At 36.7% G+C, this 21,856-nt stretch overlaps 1 protein-coding gene across 10 annotated transcripts; it reads left to right on the top strand.

Moving 5' to 3' along the window:
• Window positions 1-219: 219 nt before the first annotated feature.
• Window positions 220-20,310, top strand: LDL2 (LSD1-like2). 10 transcript variants are annotated; one of them, XR_016070338.1, is made up of 4 exons: window positions 220-2,439; window positions 2,572-18,158; window positions 18,300-18,370; window positions 18,455-20,310. XR_016070338.1 is itself a non-coding variant. In XM_010270500.3 (2 exons), exons 1-2 carry the CDS (start codon window positions 906-908, stop codon window positions 3,309-3,311), a joined length of 2,274 nt encoding a protein of 757 aa, XP_010268802.1. In that variant the 5' UTR covers window positions 220-905; the 3' UTR covers window positions 3,312-20,310. The 10 variants fall into 10 exon arrangements, 1 of the variants encoding a protein (XP_010268802.1); XR_016070349.1 differs by having other exon boundaries at window positions 2,572-18,370; window positions 18,455-18,579; window positions 18,723-20,310; XR_736660.3 differs by having other exon boundaries at window positions 2,572-3,414; window positions 17,971-20,310.
• Window positions 20,311-21,856: the final 1,546 nt, after the last annotated feature.

The following is a 21,856-nucleotide window of genomic DNA, read 5'->3' as shown; positions in this document are numbered from 1 at the left end:
AGAATCTGCTCGTGAGGCGCCAGCTGCGAGGAGCAGATCAGGTCTCGCGTTGGTAGCTGATTCGAACTCAAATTTAGCATTAATCAGCGTACGGATGTTAAGTGCACACGTCATCTGGGCTTATGCGTCAATCCATTATCCAATCTCGGCCAAACAGGCCCAAAATCTGGCCATTTTCCACGCTATTTTCGGTTTTTCTTAATAAAAGGGAAGTTCTCGCCTGCACTAATTCCCTCCATCCCCTCTATTAAACAGAGAAGACCAGTAGCCGCGACGCTCGAGGTCACCCGAGAAAACCCTAATTCCGGCGAATTACTGCGGAGGCTGCGAATAAAAAAGGTATGATTCGTTATTATTCCTTCGAGACTGCAAGAATCTCTTGCGTGTAGTTTCAGAGATGGACTTGTGTCGAATCTCAACGAGGAACTCGAGCTTAGGCCCGCAATTTAGTTATACATTTATTCTTAGGTGGCTCAACACAACTGTTTCCAGTTGCAGTAATTAAGAGTTACGTTTGTGAAATTTTTAAGTTCTTCGTCTAAGAGATTCGTGAGAGTGGAATGACTAGAATGGTGCTTTTGGACTCAAATGAGGAAGATTAAAGATCCGGTTGTTAGGATAGTTTGGGATGAATGACAAGAGGAACTGTGGTCGAAGAGTTGAGGAAAATGTTCAAAACCTTCTATCCAATGGATTATCGTTTTATATCCGTGGAGTTGTTAAAATGGAACATCCGGTCTATTGGAGCTGAGTTTGATAATACGAAAGTGCGGAGAAAAATGCACGGTTACGTTTGTCATGGACTTGGATGGGGTCTGTGACCTCTAGCCAAGAAGGAAAAAGGGACAAGAAGTAAGAAAGTTGCAATTTCATGTGAGCTGGGTTTGAGTATTCGAGTTACTAGGATGGAATCTCCAGTTTCTGATGGCAACACTCCTAAGCGCTCGTTAAGAAAGACTGTAGCATTACGAAGTTACGATGAGAATCTTATGGACGAGCTCATAGAGAAGCACTTGGGCAGCACGCCAAGGAAAAAGAATAGAACGAAGGCGGATTTGGAGAAAGAAACTGAAATCGAGGCCATGATTGCTCTATCTCTAGGGTTCCCCATTGATGCATTGCTTGAAGAGGAAATTAAAGCTGGTGTCGTAAGTGAATTGGGTGGAAAAGAGCAAAATGACTACATCGTGGTGAGAAATCATATATTAGCAAAGTGGAGGGATAATGTTCGAATCTGGCTTTCAAAAGGACAGATTAGGGAAACTGTTAGCAGTGAGTATGAACATTTGATCTGTTCAGCTCATGATTTTCTCTTGTCACATGGGTATATTAATTTTGGGGTTTCACCGTCAATCACATCTCAAATTCCCCAAGAAGCACATGAAGGGTCAGTGATAATTGTTGGTTCTGGACTTGCTGGATTAGCTGCAGCCAGGCAGCTTTTATCCTTTGGTTTCAAGGTTGTTGTCCTTGAAGGTAGAAAAAGGCCAGGAGGAAGAGTTTATACTCAGAAAATGGGCTGTGATGGTAAATTTGCTGCTGTAGATCTTGGTGGTAGTGTTATTACAGGTATTCATGCCAACCCCCTAGGGGTTCTAGCCAGGCAACTTTCCATTCCACTTCATAAGGTTAGAGATAAATGTCCTCTATACAAGCCAGATGGGGCACCTGTTGACGTGGAAATTGATTCCAATGTAGAATTCATCTTCAACAAGTTGCTGGACAAAGCCACCCAATTGAGAAAAATTATGGGTGGATTGGCAAATGATATTTCCCTGGGATCAGCTCTGGAGACATTGAGACAATTGTATGGAGTGGCTCAAAGTACCGAAGAAACACAACTACTTGATTGGCATCTTGCAAACTTGGAATATGCAAATGCAGGATGTCTTTCAGACCTTTCTGTTGCATATTGGGATCAGGATGATCCTTATGAAATGGGTGGGGACCATTGTCTTCTTGCTGGAGGTAATTGGAGACTCATAAAAGCACTGTGTGAAGATGTCCCAATATTCTATGGGAAGATGGTTCACACAATTAAATATGGAAATGAAGGTGTAGAAGTGATTGCCGGAGAGCAAGTGTTTCAAGCAGATATGGTCCTCTGCACTGTGCCTCTTGGGGTTTTGAAAAATAAAAGCATCAAATTTGAACCTGAGTTACCAAAAAGAAAACTTGCAGCTATTGAGAGGTTGGGTTTTGGGTTGTTGAATAAGGTTGCTATGGTCTTTCCTTATGTTTTCTGGGGAGAAGACCTAGATACATTTGGCTGTCTGAACAGAGATGGCCATAGACGTGGTGAATTCTTTTTGTTCTACAGCTACCATACTGTTTCTGGAGGTCCCGTTCTTATTGCACTGGTAGCAGGAGAAGCTGCACTTATTTCTGAACACAAGGATCCATCTATTTTGCTACACCGTGTGCTAAGCATCCTCAGAGGTACTACAACCTTTTAGATGACAGGTGACAAAGTACTAATGCAATTTTTGTTTTTGTGTTTTAGTTGTCCTAATTTAGGAAGTTTCATTTCAATATATCTCTTGGTGTAATATTTATTAGCTAATTTTACAGGTATCTATAGCCAAAGGGGCATTGATGTGCCTAATCCCATCCAAACAATATGCACAAGATGGGGAAGTGATCCCCTTTGCCGTGGTTCTTATTCCCATGTTAGAGTTGGATCATCTGGTAATGATTATGATATTCTTGCAGAAAGTATTGGCAGGCGGCTGTTCTTTGCTGGAGAAGCCACAAATAAGCAGTATCCAGCCAGCATGCATGGTGCTTTCTTGAGTGGTATAAGAGAAGCTTCACGTATTCTTCATGCTACAAGGAGTCGACAAAATAATCTCAGGTTGTATGTGCAAAAGAACGTGGGACCATGTGAAGATGTTCTTACAGATCTATTCAGGAAGCCTGATTTAACATTTGGGAAGTTTTCATTTATATTTGACCCTTCGACTGAAGACCCTAAATCCCTGGGGCTTATGAAAGTTACCGTTGGGAAGTCCAGGAGTGGATTTATTGGCAAATTCAGTTCTGGACAAGAATTACAAAAGAGCTCACAAGAGTCCTTAACTCTACCATTGCAGCTGTACACTGTTTTATCTCGAGAGCAGGCACATGAGCTACAATTGATGACTGAAGGGGATGAAAATAAATTGTCCCTTTTATACAGAAAGTTTGGTTTAAGGCTAATGGGACCTAGTGGCTTAGGAACCTTAGGTAACTCCTTGACTGTTAGCATTGCTAGTGCACGTAGAAGTCGGATCAGGCACCGCTCAGCCGCTGGACAACAAAATGTGGTCTAAGTGTCATCAGTTCAGTGCATTATTTTTCTAGTGCCTCGTGCATGAGCATGGGATTTTCACCTGTATTATATACATGCTTGATGAAAGGGATACTAGAAGCCTGGTATGCCTTTTGCTCCTTAGCAGCACCCTGTTGTACATGATCTAGCCAAAGAGGTTTATTCATCTTAGACCCAAGAAAAGCAATTTCTCGAGTTAGACTGAGTTAGACAATTTGGGTTCCTTTTTTCTTCTGGATTTTTTTTCTTTGAATTCTGACATTTCACCGGAAATCAATCTGCTGACTGCAGCCATCTTTTCTCCATATGGCTTTTGACATTTATGTAGGTTATGTTGTCTAAACCCCATTTCATGTAAAACTGTGTACTGTGCTTTACTGGGTGGACATGATATTGATGGATAGATCCCAAAAGTAGTTCCAGATGGAAGCTTGACAATGCTTGACTCTGCATTCCCTTATGTGTCCATTGGTTCCATTTAGAAATTATTAAACTTTTTGTTTTCCCCCCTCTGGAATGTACACAATGTTTAGAAGAACTTTTGTATCCTAATATTTCTTTTGACTTGGCTCCAGTTCCCAGTTTAGGGGAAAACACTTTATTGGTATTTGAAGATGAAGTGACTATACTAACATACATCATGATTTCATTGAACTATCCTTTTTTTTTGCCTTTCTAATAGCTAAATGTATAGGTCATATTCCATTCTTTAGAGAGAAACACCAACACAAAACTTCTAAGAATATCACCCTGTAGAAGACAGATTTCATATGGTAGGGTATTGCCAATATCAGCATGGAAGTTCTTCTCTGAGAACAGCTGTGATTATTCTAGAGAACTTAACCAAAAATATTTTGGGAAAACTTGAATTTTGGTTGCTTTTGGAAAGTTTTGGAACATGGATAAATACTGCATGTTTATATTTTTGAGCAGGTTACTATTTTGACTAGACCACTTTTACCATTTTGAGACACCATTATGTCTTAATAAGTGATGGTTATCTTCTGTTTTTTTTTTTTTTTTTCTCCTGACAACATTCTTCTATTGTTAAAATGATACTACACTTGTCTCCTACTCAATAGATTTTGGATTTACTGTTTCTAAGATGAGGCATCTGCTGTTTTCTAAGATAATTCTATATGCATGTTTGCTACTGTTTTACCTTCATGAATTGAAAGTTTTGTCTATCAATTTGAAAAGTGTTTCTCAGTATAGTCAGATGTGTATAAGATAATCTATATTTGATGTTTGCTTTAGCGTCCTGTGGCATAGGTTTACTTTTGTGTTATTTGTTCCTGGTTTTTATTAATGGGAAGTATCATTTCATCAGTAAAGTTTTATGTAAAAACTATTTTAGAATAAATATGACATAATGTTAATTAGACTCTAGAATTTTAGCAGGTTGTCTCTATGGTATAATATATAGGTCTTATTTCAATTATATTAAGAAAAAAGGAAAAAGACGAAAAAATATGAAGTTGGAGAGAATATGTACACTTGGAAGTTTATGTCAGCCTTGACAAAAAGTAAACGCTCATGTTCTTAGCATGGAGTTATTGCATAGAAAATAAGAAATCAGTAAAAACATTAATAATATCAGTATGTTATCCTCTAAGTGCAAATTTTTATACATGCATAATTTTTCAGAAATCAATTCCATGTCCTAATGCTTCTAATGAAATGTGAAGTAGGGCTCTCATTACGGAAATAAGATAATTAGGGTTGAAGACGTAGAGAAATGTGTAATAGGATAATGTTACGATCCATTTGTCCCATGTTGGTAGTATGGGATGCTAATGTGAGGTATCCCACATCGGTAGAATGGGATGCTGTTGTGGGGTATATATATGCTTGGGTTCCCTCCCTCTAACAGCTAGCTTTTAGGGGTGAGTTCTCCTAAGGCACATAACAGATAACCAGGATCTGCAACAGGCTAATAATATAATACAAAATTAAGATCTAGCTGCACTAAGTTTAGTAGATTTATTCTCAGGTATAGGGTTGAATAGAGAGATTGTTTTTGAATGAATTCAACAGTATCCAGAAGATTGATAAATTAGAGCCAAATGGGATAAGATTATGAAACATTTATGTTTCCGTTGCCTTCTTCTTCTTCTGTTAGCCCGTTGTCTTTTTATTGCTAAGAAATTTGGTGTAGGCCCATCCCTCTAAAATAGGGCATTTTGTTGGGTGACTGCTTTTGGGAAGGTTAATACTATGGATACTTCACAAAAAAGAAGGCCTTTCATTTTATCTCCCCAAACTGGTGCATCATATGTAAGGCTGATGGTGAGAGCTGTTACCACCTCAATCTCCCGTCCTTTTGTTACAGGTATTTGAGAATGGTTTTTCTCTTTGTTTGGGTGTAGGTGGATTCTGTCCTTGGAGGTTGATAAACTGTATAATCCATCAACGTTCTCTTGGCTGAAGAAGAGAGGTAGAATTATGTGGAGATGCACAAGGACAGCTAAGTTGTGGATTGTGTGGGAAGAAAGAAATGCAAGAAGTTTTCTTGAAAAAGAAAGTTCGGAGGTAGTGAAGGAGAGTGCAATGACTAGAGCAATACATTGGTTAAGAACGTTGGAAGTTATTTATCAAAAAAAAAAAACGTTGGAAGTTTTTGCACATGTTTCCTTTGATGACATTCGTAGAAATCGGGGTGAAGTAGCAAGAAGTTCCTCTAAAAAGAAGGTGGTAAATGTGACTTGGTTACCCCCTAAGAAAGATTTTATAAAACTGAGAGCAGCCAAGGCGATGCCGGTCCTTTTAGGGTAGGAGTTTTAGAGATATCTTTGGCAACATTGTTGCCCTTTTTTCTGGTCCAATGGGCTTGGGGGAATTCTGTTAGAGTGGAGATTATTCATTGAAGGGGATTCTGAATTGGTGGGTTTGTTAAAGAAACCAGAGACGGTTATTAATTAAGAAATTTATTGGCTAGCTAGAGATATGGTTTTAAAAATACATTGGGTACAGAGATCAGCTAATGGGATGGCAGATTCATTGGCAAAACAAGGGGCTGATAGGGATTGTTTTTATTGGGCAGAATTGTAGTATAATTTTCTTGATTGTGTTGCATAGGTGAGGGTCCACCTCATACCTCTCCTTGGGATGCTTGTATAAATGATATTTTGAAGTATTCTAACAGAAGTTCATTTACTTGTAAGAAAAACTCTTCTCCATCTAAATTTTTTTCCTTGATGTCAACTAAATTTTCACAAAGATATCAATAAAAATATAAACTCTCAATGTTTTTTTCTTTTTTTTGAGAAAGAGTAACAATTTGTTTTTGAACCAGTTTGAAGTTGGGAACCTTATTGGAATAATAAGGTCCAGTAAGGATGTTCTTGCCTCTAAATTGATATCATGGGATAAGAACATCCTTTTAGAGCAAGGCAAGGGCATTCTAGATGATGGCATGTTTCCCCAATCTCCAAAAGTTTCACATCTTGTGCATGATATTTGCGTTTGTTAACCCATGTCATTGAATAGTCGTACTTTTGTTTAAGATTTAAAACTGAGTGATGATACCCCATACTAAGTACAGGACAACTATGCCTACTATTTTTGCTTGAGATTAATCTGACTTGCATTCTTGTTTAACTTGGGAAATTAAATCAGGTGTAATTTGTAATTGATGACCTATTTCATCTGGAGGAATGGGACCCACACCATTGAAACTCTCTATGGTGAGCCTTTTATTTGAATTAAAAGGACCCCACATCATCTGAAGTGATTTTTTTTTTGTTTTTTGTTTTTGTTGAATAGGTAACCACATTTTTTTTTTGAGGGTGGAGTTAAGGAAAGAACCACTCTCTAGATACTCTTTCTTGAGAAAATAGGTGGCTACTTGTATGAAGTAAATGCCCTCTAGTGTGTGTGTGTGTGTTATGATGCTAGAAGTATCAACTTTATTTTTCTTTTTCTTTTGATTTGGTGGGAAATAGTGTTGATCCTCCTTGTTTACAGGCAGGTAAGGCCAATTCTGTGTTCTGTAAGAATCTTAAAGCACTGAAAGAACTTTATGGAATAAGGTCTTTGTGGGGATAGAGAGAATGAATATTTGTGTTTTTTAATCCATTTCTTCCATTAATAAAAAAAGGTGACCTGGACTCATTGTGGGATAAGGTACTGAGAATGGAAGCTGTAGAAGAATTCAATGAGGGTTGCCCGTATGGAGGAAATTCTAAGGAGATAGAAATCATGGGTGACATGGTTGAATGGGGGTAATAAGGACAATAACTTTTTCCAGTGTATGCTTATGCGCGAAAGGTTAATTCTATCTTACATATCCATGTGGATGGATGTTATGGTTGAAGAAGAAGACAGGAAGCTGTGCTGGATTTTTGTGAAGATGCATTCGGAAGTTCAAGTCTTTGGACCTAGTTTGGATGGTTTTTATTTTAATCAAATATTGGCACAAAATTTCCTGGCTAGAAAATTTATTCAAAACAGATGAGATCATCAAGGCTTTGGGGGAGCCAAGTGATGACAAAGCGCTAGCCTCTTTTTTTAAGGACTGTTGATTTGTAATTTTCATGGGTATGTAGAGGTGGCAACAAGCAACCCAGCCTAGGTAGATTAGTCTAAAGGTAGGTCCAGGCTGTGCCTTGGTTTTACATCATGGCCACAGCCTGGCTATAGGCCCAATCAAATTTGGGTTGTTGGGATGGAGTCAATTGGTATCTGTTCTACTTCTCCAAAGATGCAAGTTAGGTTCCATTTTACTCTAATGTGTTTTTGTCTATAGTGTTTTTCCTTCAAATTGTATGAAATATATACAGAACACTTAAGTGATATTTCTGGCACAATCAGCGAGCTTCCTGGGCTTGGTGGACCAGCCAGGGCCCAGCTAATTGGCCTAGTTACATCAAAGTTTTGGAGGAATCTCATTTAGTGGTTGCTTGGAGGGTTATGTTGACACAACTGTTTTGCCTCTCATTCCCAAGAACAAGCTTTACATCAAGGAGTTTTCCACAGCCAGCCTTGTATGAAGCATGTGTCAGTTGATAGCAAGATCCATTTCTCTCATCTTCAAAGGGTGCTTGATAGAACTATTTCATCTTTCCAGGATGTGCTTTCTTAAAAATAGGAAAAATTTATATAATTATAAAAAAGGCAATTTTTATATGGTGTCTCATGGCTAATGAGGGTTTAAAGAGTGGACTTCCATATGCATTCAAGATCATCATCTATCTGAGCCTTGTCCCAACTATTTGAGGTAGGCTACATGAATCCTGTTCCACCATTCCATTCTATTTCTTAGGGACAAAGTTTTTTCCTTTTTAAAAAAACATATATTTCACTATTTCTCTATTTAGGAAGATCTACAGAAATTTAAAAAATTCCGAACAAGAAGTTACAAATTTTTTGGGCGGTCATTCTTTTTGCTATCTGTTGGATCAGCCATTGATGTATTTTGCAATCTCTATAATAGATTTGGTTTTTGCTTACCGTGTTAGGTCTCAAGCGTGATTGTATGATGTACTTGTAAACTTTCATTTTTAATAAAGTTCTATTTTTTTTTGATAAATTTTAATAAAGTTCTATTTTGCATATTAAAAAACAAAAGAGGTCTACAAAATATAAAATCCTACACCATTGAGCTGCCTTGAGAAAAAAGAAAGAAATATTTGATTCATAAAAAAAAGAGAATTTTCTGACTTTCAAGGAGACCATGAAATCTTGGACAAACAGAGCAAAAGTTGCTAGCATTGAACCAATGATCCTCTAGAAATCTGATTTGGATCTATTTCAATTTTCACATTTTGATGGTTCAAAAGACGTGGAAAGGTTGTCCCCCAAAAGACAATGGATATTTGGTTCTTAGATCTTCAAAAGATGCTAGAAAATTTTAGTTAGAAAGTGTACATGGATACATATGGAGGAAATAAAGGGGAATCTCCTCGATAATAACTTTGGTTTTCATAGAGGGCTGAGGGAAGTTGAGTTTGAGGCTATGGTTAATCTTTTGCATCTCCATGATAATGTTTGCTTGGATCCTTCTAAGTCTGACAGACAAGTGTGAACCCCTCATTCCAAGGGTGTTTTTTCTTGCACTTCTTTTTTCAAATCTCATTGTCTGTTGCCCTCCTTGCCCTCCCCCCAAGTTTTCCATTCTAATGAGGTTTGGTGTAAACTAGTGCTTCCTGCCCCCCAAATAGGTGCTTTTTGTTGGGAAGTGTGTAATGGAAAGGTTAACACTTTGGACATCTTGCGAAAAAGGAAACCATTTCTTTGCTTATCCCCAAACTGGTGTATTCTTTGCAAATCCAATGGTGAGAATTGTTACCACTTGCTAAGCTCTTGTTCTTTTACTATTGACATTTGGGAATGGTTGTTTTCTTTATTTGGTTGCAGATGGAACTTGCCAATGGAGGTAAATTGTCTCTTTGATCCAACTACCTTTGATCTTTCTAAGAAAAGGGGAAGGATTATGTGGAGATGAATAAGAGTAGCTTTGATTTGGATCATTTGGGAGGAAAGGAATGCAAGAATATTTCTAGAGGAGGAAAGAGGCAAGGAAGCAGTGAAAGAATGTGTGATGAATAGGGCTATTCACTGATTCAAAACTTTGGATATCTTCTCACAATTTTCTTTTGATGATCTCTGGAGGAACTAGTATATATGGTGGCAATGAGCTCTTCTATGAAGGAAAAAGTAGTCTCAGTGTGGAAGCCCCCTCTGGAAGCATTTTGTCAAACTGAACTTTGATGGAACAGCCAAGGTAACCTAGGCCCCTCTAAAGTTGAGGGATTATTGAGAGATAAGGACATGCCATTGCCATCTTTTTTAGGTCCAACGGGAGTGGGAGATTCTACTAGAGTGGTGGTGGGGTGGTTGAAGGAGTCAATCTGTAAGTCGGGGCTACAGAAACAAGATGAAACTTATATTGCTAACAAGAAACATGACTTTGAGAATACAATGGATGAGGACCACCAATGCCTTTGCTGATATTCTCGCCAAGCAAAGGGTGAATAGGAACCATTTTTATTGGGCATGGTTGTAATTGTAATTCTTTCATTATGTTGGGAGAGGTCTTTCCACTGATTAATAATGTATGTACCATTTGTATTGGGCATGGTTGTAATTGTAACTGTTTCATTATGTTGGGGGAGGTCACACCTCGTGCCTCTCTAAGGATGCTTGTACTAATAATGTATGTACTATTGTCTACTTGTAATGCTGTTTTCACTGATTAATAAAATTTGTTTACTTGTCAAAAAAAAGAAGGGAATCTCTTAGAAGACTACACAAGTGGATGTTAAAGAAATGAAGTGTGACTGTTGTAGGAAACCAAGGCATAGTTGAGATTCTTGTTGGAAGCTTAGTTCTAACCTAAGACCTCTAAGATTTACCAAAGGAAAGAAAAACAATACAAATTGGTTAGCATATGAGAATTACAATCTAATACTGGCTTAAACACCCCATTTGGTGCTCATAGCCTCGTACTGATGAGATGTTTATTGCTTCTTAGGTAGTGATGGAAAAGCATAATCATCCTTTGTCTCAATTTGATTGCATCACTATTTGCTGGGTCATTTAATCCTTTCATTTCTTTTGCTAAGATAGGTAATCAATCTTTTGCTTATCAGGTTTTTCTCTCTTCTATATTGGGTGGTCAATTTAGGTAATTCTAATTACATAACTGGCAAGTCATCTTTGTTTATGCTCTAGTTGCAATAAGGTTACAATAGCAAATGTCTTCCTTACTCCTATTTTTAGGAAAGGAACTATTCAACTAGGTGGTCACTTGTCTTTGGATTCTATTAAGATAAAAAGATACAAGTATCTTGGGTGACAAGATGTCACCACCTAGCGAAACAAAAGGGAAACTACAATATAACCATACTAAATAGACCAAACCCAAAACCCATACAAAATTAAATCAACAAAATAGACCAGAAATTCTTTTTTTGCAGCCTACAAATTCTGGAAGAATTAAAACCCAATCATCGAGCTTTGAGCTGATTGTTGCCACTAATTTTTCCTTGCTCTTCATCTTTCCATAAAAAAATTCTTCTATTTCTTTCCTTCCACTACCCAACAGACAGCAAAAGGGATGCAGATCCAGAGGATTTTACTTTGATGTTTCCTGATAGCCTTGGCAACACTCCAAAAATATTCACAGGCCTAGCAGGAGACCAACCATCATAGCTTGAAGAGAAAAAGCACATATTCCTTTCACAAAATTGCAGCTAACCATTAAATGAAATAAGTCTTCTTCCTCTGAAAAACACAGTGCACATCTGCTTAGGATTACAAAACCTTTGAAAAACACATTGCACATCTGCCTATTCACCAACCATGCGAAAACCTCCACTCTTGGAGGAATTGGTTTCCCCCAAATTCCTTTGAGAGAAGAAGATTCCACCTGAATCCTCATTAATGCATTGTCCATGTTCCCCTGCTTATTACAAATTTGTTGTTTGTTGATGGTCTAACTATGCAATTAAATTGTTATTTAACTTTTTTATCATTATGTCTTCTTCTTCTAGGACCTAGGCATGAGGAAGACTATTAAAAGTGGCCATGAAGTGAAAGGAGTCTACTTGTTGAATAACCTGCCAAATAATTCTTTGGCATTTTAGTCTAATAGTTTAGTGAGTCATCAATGACCAAAGTTAGGCATTGGATACATATATCTTGGTATGACGATCTCAGTCTGATGTAAGTTGATGCTTGTGTGGGGCTTGCTAGTGTCTGGAGCTTTGGCAAGTGGCCTGTTGTATCTTTTTTAACTTTGATAGCAATAAAATTTACCTTATCTTTCAAAAAAAGTATATTCCCTGAATTATTTATCTTTCTCATTTGGTCTTTTAAATTTTATTCCCTGAATTGTTTAAGTTGGTCACCTCATTGAATTTTAAATGTGAGTCTATGAGCTTGCTAAATGTTACATAACATCATTTTTCCAAGTACTTCTCTTTGTACTTGTGGATTACTTTTAAATTTTAATTACATACTTGATTGTACATGTTCTATGGCAAGGTGGTATTCATCAAAGCACTTATACACTAAAGCTATTGTTCCGAAGCCATTTGGGATGGGATATTCTTTCACTCAAAAGGGGTAACATTGCTTTCATCTGAAAAGAGATTTGTTTAAGGACACCACCATCTTAGTCAATTTTGTTCTCCTTAGGTCACTATTTAGATAGAGTTCTAATGAAAAGAAAAGTCTTGTATTTCTTCTTCCTATGTTGGTTCTCATGTTTTCCTTCTTAAGGTCTTTATGGAGGTTGTAGTGTCAAAGAATCCTGAAGCATATACTCATAGTTGTCAAGGCAATGCCTAGGCGACGAGGCGCCCTTGGAGGCTCGCTTCGCCCAGTCGCCAAGTAGTTTTGCGCCCTTGTAGTGTCTTTATGTACTGATTTCTTTTTATTATTTTATTTGTTAGGGTTTAATCAACACAAACATTGCTAATTGATGTATTGAACCCATGGTTCAAAGTATTGATACACCTCTGTGATATTTTTTTTATTTTTTTAAACCCATGGTTCAAAGTATCAGTACTTATAATGATACTCCCCCTACTTTTTTATTTCTTTGGTTTTCAATTTCATTTTTAAATATATATTAATTTAAAAAATGGGTTCCCAAAAACACCTATAAACATGTGTATTGGGGCGCCAAAGATACAATACAATACACCTGATACAGGGCGTAACATATCGAAGTTTGGATCCTTGATTGAATCCTCAAAGATTTCAGAACCTGAACCAATAAGCAAGGGAAGAACTTAAAATTTTGTCTAATCAACACATTTTCTTCTTATAGATCTTCTTCTTCTTCCACCTTTTCTTTTCTTTTCTTCTTTTCCTATAACAAAATTAGGGGTTCAGCCCCTAAATTTTTTGAAATTTCTTTCTTTTGTTCCTTTTCTTCTCATTAAATGTTGATTTTCTAAACTTAAAACATGAAATTTATACTTCTCTTATGAAAACTATGGATAATTATTAAGGAAAGATGGTTATGGAACCTAGGGAACTACCCTAGGATATATGGTTTTACTTAAAAAAATCCATTGCCTAGGCGACTAGGCAACAAGGTGCCCCCCTGTCGCCTAGTCTCGCCTTGGCGCCTTAAAAACTATGCATATACTTGAAACAAAAAAAGGTGATTCCACATGTCATAACTTCCACTAACAGCTATTGTTTGCAAACTCTTCTACTCAGGTAATTCAAATAAGTTAGATTCTTCATTTGAAGTTCTCTGTAGTATCCTTGTTAATCCCAAACTTATTACTATTGAGATGGTCTTTTCTTCCTCCTATTGATTTCTTACAAGTCATTACTGTTTAAACAATGCTAAATGTTTAGTCTAAACATTAATGTATTCAATTTTCTTATAGTACTACTTATCCTCTTTCAGATTATCTTTCTTATGAGTCATTTTCTCCTTTTTTTTCACACCTTTGTGTTTATTGTTTCCTCTATTTTTGTATCTAGAAGTGTTATAGAGCATAGTTTTCAAAGCGCCAAGGCGATGCTAGGCGACAGGGGGGTGCCTTGTTGCCTAGTCGCCTAGTTGGGCGCCTAGGCATCACCTAGGTGATGGATTTTTTTAAGTGAAAAATACATATCCTAGGTAGTTCCCTAGGATATGTATGTTGTGGAGGCATTGTTATTGAACTAGGTGCTTGCCTAGGCGTCGCCTTGACAACTATGTTATGGAGGCATTGTTATTGAAAACAGTACTAGAGAACTAATTGATCTTCTTAGTGGTAAAGAAATAGTTGGGTGTAAATGAGTGTTTACCATTAAGTACAAGGTTGATGGATTGATAAACAGGTATGAAGTTAGATTTGTCACCAAGAGATACACTCAGACTAATGGGGTCGACTATCATGAGACTTGCTCAAATTGCCAAGATGAATTCCTTATTCTATTTCTCTGTACTACTTTCTTCTAGCTTTTATTTCAGTTTAATGTATAGAGTACCTTTTTGAATGAAGATATTTATAAGTATGCTAGAGCAATCACCAGGTGCCTGTTTACCAACAAGTAAAGGAAAAGTATATTGGTTAAAGAAGTCTATATATGGCTTGAAATAATCTCCAAGGACCTGGTCTAAGAGGTTTGGTAATGTTTGTTCAAAGCATTGGTTTAGTCAATTTCATGTTGATCATGCCTTGCTCGTTAAGAGGAGAGATGGTCTTTTGACTACCATGTGTATATTGATAACATTGTAATTAAAGGGAAAGTATATTGGTTCAAGTAGTCTATATATGAGTTGAAATAATATCCAAGGACCTGGTCTAAAAGGTTTGGTATGTTTTTCAAAGGATTGGTTTAGTTAATTTCATGTTGATCATGCCTTGTACATCAAGAGAAAAGATGGCCCTTTGACTATGTGTATATTGTGATAATATTGTAATTACTAATTAAAGGGAATAATTGGCTTGAAGTTTGTAGATTGAAACAATCCCTAGCTTTTGATTTTGAAACTAAGGACCTTAGTAATCTAAGGTATTTCTTAGTTGTCGAGGTTTCTTATTCCAAGAAGGAGTTTTTTTATTTCCTAGAGAAAGTATGTTTTTGGCTAGGGGTGTCCATGAAAAACTGAAAAACCGAAAAACTGAACTGAACCGAGAAAACCGAACTGCAAAATGCAGTTAACCGAACCGGTCGGTACGGTTTCGGTTCAGAATTTTTGAAAAACCGAAGGTTAATCGAACTGATCGGTATATATATTTTATAAATATTTTTAATATATGTCACATATTTTCTATGTATTTTATATAAATATATATTCATTATATATAAATATATACTTGTATTATATTTATAATGATCTATTTACAATATATTATATATTTTTGAAATATTTATAATATATTATATATCATTTATTATTTATAATATAATATTATATATATATTATAAATATAAAAAATCGAAAAACCGAAGAACCGAACCAGTCACAAACCGAAACCGGCGGACCGGTTAACCGGTGGTACCGGTTTAGTTTTGGTTTGGCAAAATGAAAAAACCGGTACTACCGGTTCGGTTTACAAAAAAGGGGCCATGGTTCAGTTAACCGAACCATGGACACCCCTATTTTTGACTTGTTAAGGGATATAAGGAAAGCATGGGGTAAAACTAGCTTATATTCCTATAAATTCGAGTTGGAGTTATAGGCTTAGTAGTGATAAAGAATTTACTTGTAGAGATTATAAGGGCTAATCTCTTGTCTCTTGTTTGGGAGTATCTTTTTATCATGTATTTTATGTAACCATATCATTGTACATTACATTGTTCTATTTGTTCTTTTATCCTTTCTTGTACTTGAGAAGGGCATAATAGTTCATTCTCATGTTTTGTATCTCATTAGTATATAATACAAGTTGCTTGGGCATGTAAGACACAAGACACGCTCTTTCAAATTGTTTCTCTCTAGAACTTGTCTCTGGCATGGTATCAGAGCAGGTTCACGATCTCCTCATCTGATCAGACTTCAACTCCAGCTTTTAAAGGTGTTTTCAAGTGCATTCAGATCTGCTAATGGACACATGTTTGGATCTCCTTTTAAGGCTGCTTTAGTCACTACAAGTTCCATCTATTCTCTCAAGAAAGACATCATTCAGGTCAGGTTTTTCGCCCTATCTGATTTAGTTGGAATTTGGACAGTTTCTAGAAGGGTTTGGATCCTTACTTTAGATCCACAGACCTGAAAGTTACCTTTTTTTTGGATTGGCCAATACTCGTTGATTTGTTTTTTTTTTACTGGAAAACTGTCCTTTTGAGAAGTTGGTTATAAGATACTTGCTGAAATGGCTTTGAACAGAAGGGATATCCTTCTCACTTTCAGTTTTGTGTTAAAGGGGTGAGTCTTTTGAGGTCACATTGATGATTATTCACCCAAACCCAATGAAACATTGATTATTCTTCACCCAAACCCAATGAATTTGATAGCAAAGGGGTAAAACAATGGGAGATAGATTATGCTAAGGTAGTTTCCTGAATTCTAGGATCGATTGAAACTGATATTCCCATTCCGATGAGAGGTCCGAAGATTAAAAGAGATGTTGATTATATGGAAAAGGTTTATCAGAAGATCTAACCTTTCCAAACAATATCAGATTGAAACAGAGATCTTCTCCTACACTCAAGGGGAGAAGAAGATTCAGGAATATTATGTTGGATTCGTGAATCTGTGCACCGAGTATGAACTTGTGCATATGGATGAATCCTTGACAGTTTGTTGTGTTAAATCCATGAAGAGTCATTTTGATAGAAGGAAGGTTATGCTTTTTTTTATGCATCTACAACCTGATTTTGAATTGATCAGGTCTAATATTTTAAGTAGAGACACCACTCCAAGCTTGGATGTTATCCTGGGAGAACTTCTAAGAGAAGAAACAAGGCTTGTGACTCAGTTGACTATTTAGTGAGAAGCAAGATTTGGGGGTAGAGACTGTTATTCCGACAAATAGATCAAAGCGCAAGAAGGATTTATCTAAGGTGCACTGTTATGAATGTAAAGAATTTGGTCATGTAGTTTCTAATTGAAAAAGGAAGAACACTTGCACTTATTGTTAATAGTAGGAACACATCATAATTAAATGTCCTACTTGTCCACCCAAGGGAGGTACATCTGGGTACAAGAAAGGTGAGCATAAAGCCTATTAGACAAGTGTTGAAAATGTAGATGGTGGTGTTGTAGCTTCCTCTTCCTCTATTATATCTTCAACCAAGGGTAAATCTTCTAGTGTTCTTACTGAGAAGGTGCAGTAGTTGGTATCTACAATTATTTCTTCTGTGTTTTCAGTTATTGGGCAATCGGGTGAGTCTTCTCTTTATTGTTCTTCACCCAGTCACATTTGGATAATAGACTTTAGTGCCTCTAATCACATGACAGGGCACATTCTGGTCAGTACATTAAAATCCTGGTCTCTTAACAAACATATCATTATAGCTAATGGTGAGAAATTAAAAATCATTGTCATAGTGATCTGTTCTTACATACTTTGGCCTCTTTTCAATTTCATCTTCCTAAAACCCTTCTTCTTCCTAAACTTGCTATCAATTTAATCTATGTTGGACAATTTGTTGAGGATGTGTGATGGTTGTTTGATTCAGGGCCAACACACTAGGACAATGAAGGGGAAGGGGCATAGACTCGGGCGGTTATTTGTTCTTGAATTTGAGAAGACACTAGTTTCATCTATTTTCATCATGTTTACTTTCTACTAGTAGTTCAGGACTTGTTTGCAAAAATAATGAATGACACTTATGGCATAGATGCCTTGGTCACCTTATTGCTAATAAACTAGAATATTTGTTTCATTTTAGTTGTTTGTCTACTAAAACTACTACATTAACTCATGTGAATAAATCTTGCATTTCATGTAGTTTGAGTAAAAGTCATATATTGTATTTTCTAGTTTCTACTGCACATTATGATGTTCCTTTTAAATTAATTCAGTGATGTATGGTCCTCTCTTGTGACTTCATGCTTGGGTTATAAATTTTTTGTGACTTATGTTGATGATTATACTTATTATACTTGGATTTATTTTCTTCATCAGAAATAAGAAGTTCCCTTTACATTTAAACTCTTTTTAGCTATGATAAAGAACCAGTTTGCTACTACCATTGAAATACTTTGTTTGGATTTGGGGGGAGTACATTGACACTGATTTTCAAACCTTCTTCAGGGAACAAGGAATTCAATCACAAAAATCTTGTCTAAGAACTCTACAACAGAATGGTGTGGCCAAGTACAAAATAGACATATATCGAGTGTTGTCTGAACCCTGCTACAGAACTCCCATACCCCTATTTTGGGTGAAGGCGACTAATACAATTGTGCATCTCATCAACTTGCTTCCTTCATTAGTGCTTGGTAACACTTTTCCCTTTCAGAGTTTGTTTCATCACCCATGAAACTTTTATTCCTTCATGTGTTTGAATGTGTGTTTTGTCCATTTTCCACCTCATGAGTGAATTAAGCTCACCCCACAGTCTGCCATGTGTGCTTTCATAGGGAACAATTTAAATCATAAAGGGTTTCTTTGTTATGACCCTCAAGCCTGTCGAGCCAAGATTTCTAGAAAGGTTGTGTTCCTTGAAAATGTTTTCTTTAGTCATATTGTAAAATGTCCTACTCCTATCTCAGTTTTGTGTTCTTTGATATTGTAGATTCTTTGAATTCTTCATCAACCATTGCTCCATCTCTTTTTTAGTATGTGAAGAAGCGAATAGTTGCTCCAAAGCCTACTGCCTTGCCTCCAACACTACCAATTCAAGGTCCTCCTTCCGACATTGTACGTTCTCTGCCTATCTCCTCTTCTAAAGCTTCTCCATCCTCTCCTCCACCCCTGTGTCATTCTACTCGTATTTTTAAACCCCTTGACTGTTATGGTTTATATTCATCCCATAACTCTTTCTGCCATTTTGACCTCTATAGATATTCCTAAAACTCACCAACAAGCCATGGTTGTTCTGTCCAAATTGGAAAGAAGCTATGGATGTCGAAATTCAAGCTCTTCAAGAAAATGACACTTGGAATTTGGTTCTTGTTCCTTCGAATGCTTTCATTGTTAGTAGTAGGTGGGTTCGAATGGCAATCTTGATAGATGCAAAGCTCGTTTGATGGCACAAAGGTACAGCCGTACAAGCAAGAGTATGGTATTGATTATTAAGAGACCTTTGCCCTAGTTGACCACAATTTATATTGTACTTGTAACCTCTACAATAAAACAATGTGATATCCATCAGATGGATGTCAAAAATGCTTTCGTGCATGGTCATCTAAAGGAAATTATATTTATCAGCCCCCCTCCAAGATATTGTGATGATCTTACTATGGTCTATCGTCTTAAGAGATTTCTATATGGTCTCAAACTTGGTTCGAGAGGTTTCAGTATGTTATTTCAGATGCAATATTTCTGCAAAGCTCCTCAGATTATTCACTTTTTATACATATTAGACCTCAAGCTCCTACTATTGTATTTGGATGATATTCTTATTGCTGGTTATGGTCATGACAATATTACTCACCTCAAGAATCTCCTCAATCAGTCCTTTAAAATAAAGGATGTTGGTTCTCTTACCTACTTCCTAGGCTTGGGAATTTCTCGTTCCTCCTAGGGCTACTTTGTAAGTTGGCATAAGTATGCGACTGATTTGGTCAAATTGGCTCATCTTACTGATGGCAAGCAAGTTGATACATCCCTTGAGGTCAATCTTAAGCTATCCAAGGATGATGGTGATCCAAATGCTACTTTATATCTATAGCCCGTAGCCAGCCTTTTATTTATCTCACCATGACACGCCCTGATATCTCCAATAATATCCAAGTGATTAGCCAGTTTGTCTCTTTTCCCCGCCAACAACATATGTCCGTTCTTTGCATCATCATCCCTAGACGTAATTGCCTATGCTGATATTGATTGGGCAGGTTGGCCAAACAAAAGAAGGTCCACAGCCTAGTAGTGTTAAGCAACAAATAGTATCTAGATCTTCTACTAAGGCAGAATATCGTGTTATGTCATCTCTGTGTAGTGCCATTATATGGTTGAAGGCTCTTCTCCATGATTTATATATTTTGACATCTAAACCTATTGCCCTCCATGTTGATAATGTAAGTGCAATCAAGATAGCCTCGAATCCTGTGTTTCGTGAATGTATAAAGCATATTGAGGTTGATTCACTTCATTTGAGATCAGTTCCTAGCAGGCCATATCTCTCTTCCTCATATCTCCTCTAGTCTTCAGCTTGCAAACGTTTTCTCTAAGGCTCCTCTCCACAACATTTTAGCTGACAAACTGATGCTTCTTTCTCAGCATTAGTTTGAAGGGGGTGTAGAGATTATAAGGGCTGATCTCTTTCTCATGTTTGAGAGTATCTTTTTGTCATGTATCCTTTGTACTATATCATTGTTTTTACATTGTTCTATTTGTTTTTTTATTCTTTCTTGTACTTGAGAAGGGTACAATAGTCCTTTTTCATCTTTTGTATCTCATTAATATATAATATAAACTTATTTGGGCATGTAAGACACACCCTTTCAAACTATTTTTCTCTCCACAACTTGTCTCTGACAAGGGGATGCTCTAGAGTAGAGACTCATGGATTGATCGACTAAACTCAACGTTTCTTATATAGTGAGTGATATAGTGAGTGTGGTGGCAATGAATTAGTACATCTATTAGCCAAAGGTTCTACACTTGGAAGTTGTAGAGCACATTCTATGTTCCTTTGAAGAAAACTTTAGGAAAAGGTATACCAAACATAAAGACCTCAAGGTGGAGGCCTACATTGTGGCAAACTTGGTAGGTTGTATTGATGATAGACCTACATTGTGTCATGAATGAGCAAGAAGCGGTCTATTGTCTATAGTAGCATATGTACGTGTTATTTATAGACTGGCCCAGCCCAGTCCAGAAATTTTGGGGCTTTGGGCCTAGTTTTTGTATCCAAGCTCGGCTGGGGTCAGGCCTGAGCCTGTAAGTTTCTAGGTCAGGCTTAGGACCAATACTTTAGGCCTGGCCCAGCCTGCACTTATGTATTATATATTAGCATATGCATGTATTATTTTATGTTATATTTTATATTACATAATACATATTAGAATAAGTGATCTTTTACATGTTTTTTTGTTTTGAAAGATAAAAACTATATTAAATAGAACAAACCATTACAAAGTCCTCTACCCTAGGAATCCCAGCCTGATAATTATTTAATACAAAATATGAAAGGGAGTTAGTTTTGGCTATTTGGGAAACCTTATGGGCCGGACAGTTAAAGATCCTGTTTACATAACAAAACTTAAACTTAATAGGGTTCAGAAATAAATTCCTAGTCCTAGACAAAAGCCAATGTTGGGGAGATCCGCTTCCTTCAAGGCATTTACTACTTGTTTGGCATCCGAGCATATGCATATTTCTTTGCAATTCCAGTTACAGAGCTCCAATAAAGCCTACATAATCGCAAATAATTCAGTTTGGTCAACAGATGTGGTTTGATTAGAGTTCTACCTCCAATGATTTTTAGGCAGGATAAATTCCTAGAGAGGATTATAATACCAAAACTAAATAAGGAGTCAGAAATTTTTCCAGAATCAGTAAAGACAATTAGATCTGTAGCATTAGATATGGAAAGATGTATTTTATGTTCTGGAGAGTGAACAGCAAGTGCATCAGTTTCATTCAAATCACTCATGGATTGTTGGAAAGTTTGGTTAACCATGTTAATGATTACTTGTGGCAAGATTTGTCTATTTCTGAAACATTTCTCATTCTGAGCATACCAAATATAATAGCGGGCAGTAGCTATCCAACCCAACATTCTCATAAAGAGTTGGTTATCAGAAACTTGGGTATAAAGAGTGTTTATACATGAAGACCAAGAGCCTTGAAAGATATTATGCAAGCGTAAGTTACTAAGTTCCAAGGATTTCCAAAGAAAACTTCCTGAGAAAATTGACAATTAGTAAATAGGTGGGCTGATGATTCCACATCCGAATTGCAATGAACACAAAGTTTATGTAGTCTTTTCACAAAGAGTAAATCTCTAACTGAAATAAAATCAGTAAGAACT

Source organism: Nelumbo nucifera, chromosome 1 (genome assembly GCF_055504915.1).
Source record: "Nelumbo nucifera cultivar China Antique chromosome 1, China Antique-T2T, whole genome shotgun sequence".
NCBI classification, from domain to species: Eukaryota; Viridiplantae; Streptophyta; class Magnoliopsida; order Proteales; family Nelumbonaceae; genus Nelumbo; species Nelumbo nucifera.
The sequence above is the reverse complement of the archived record's forward strand: the minus strand, read 5'-3'. Positions and strand labels throughout refer to the sequence as shown.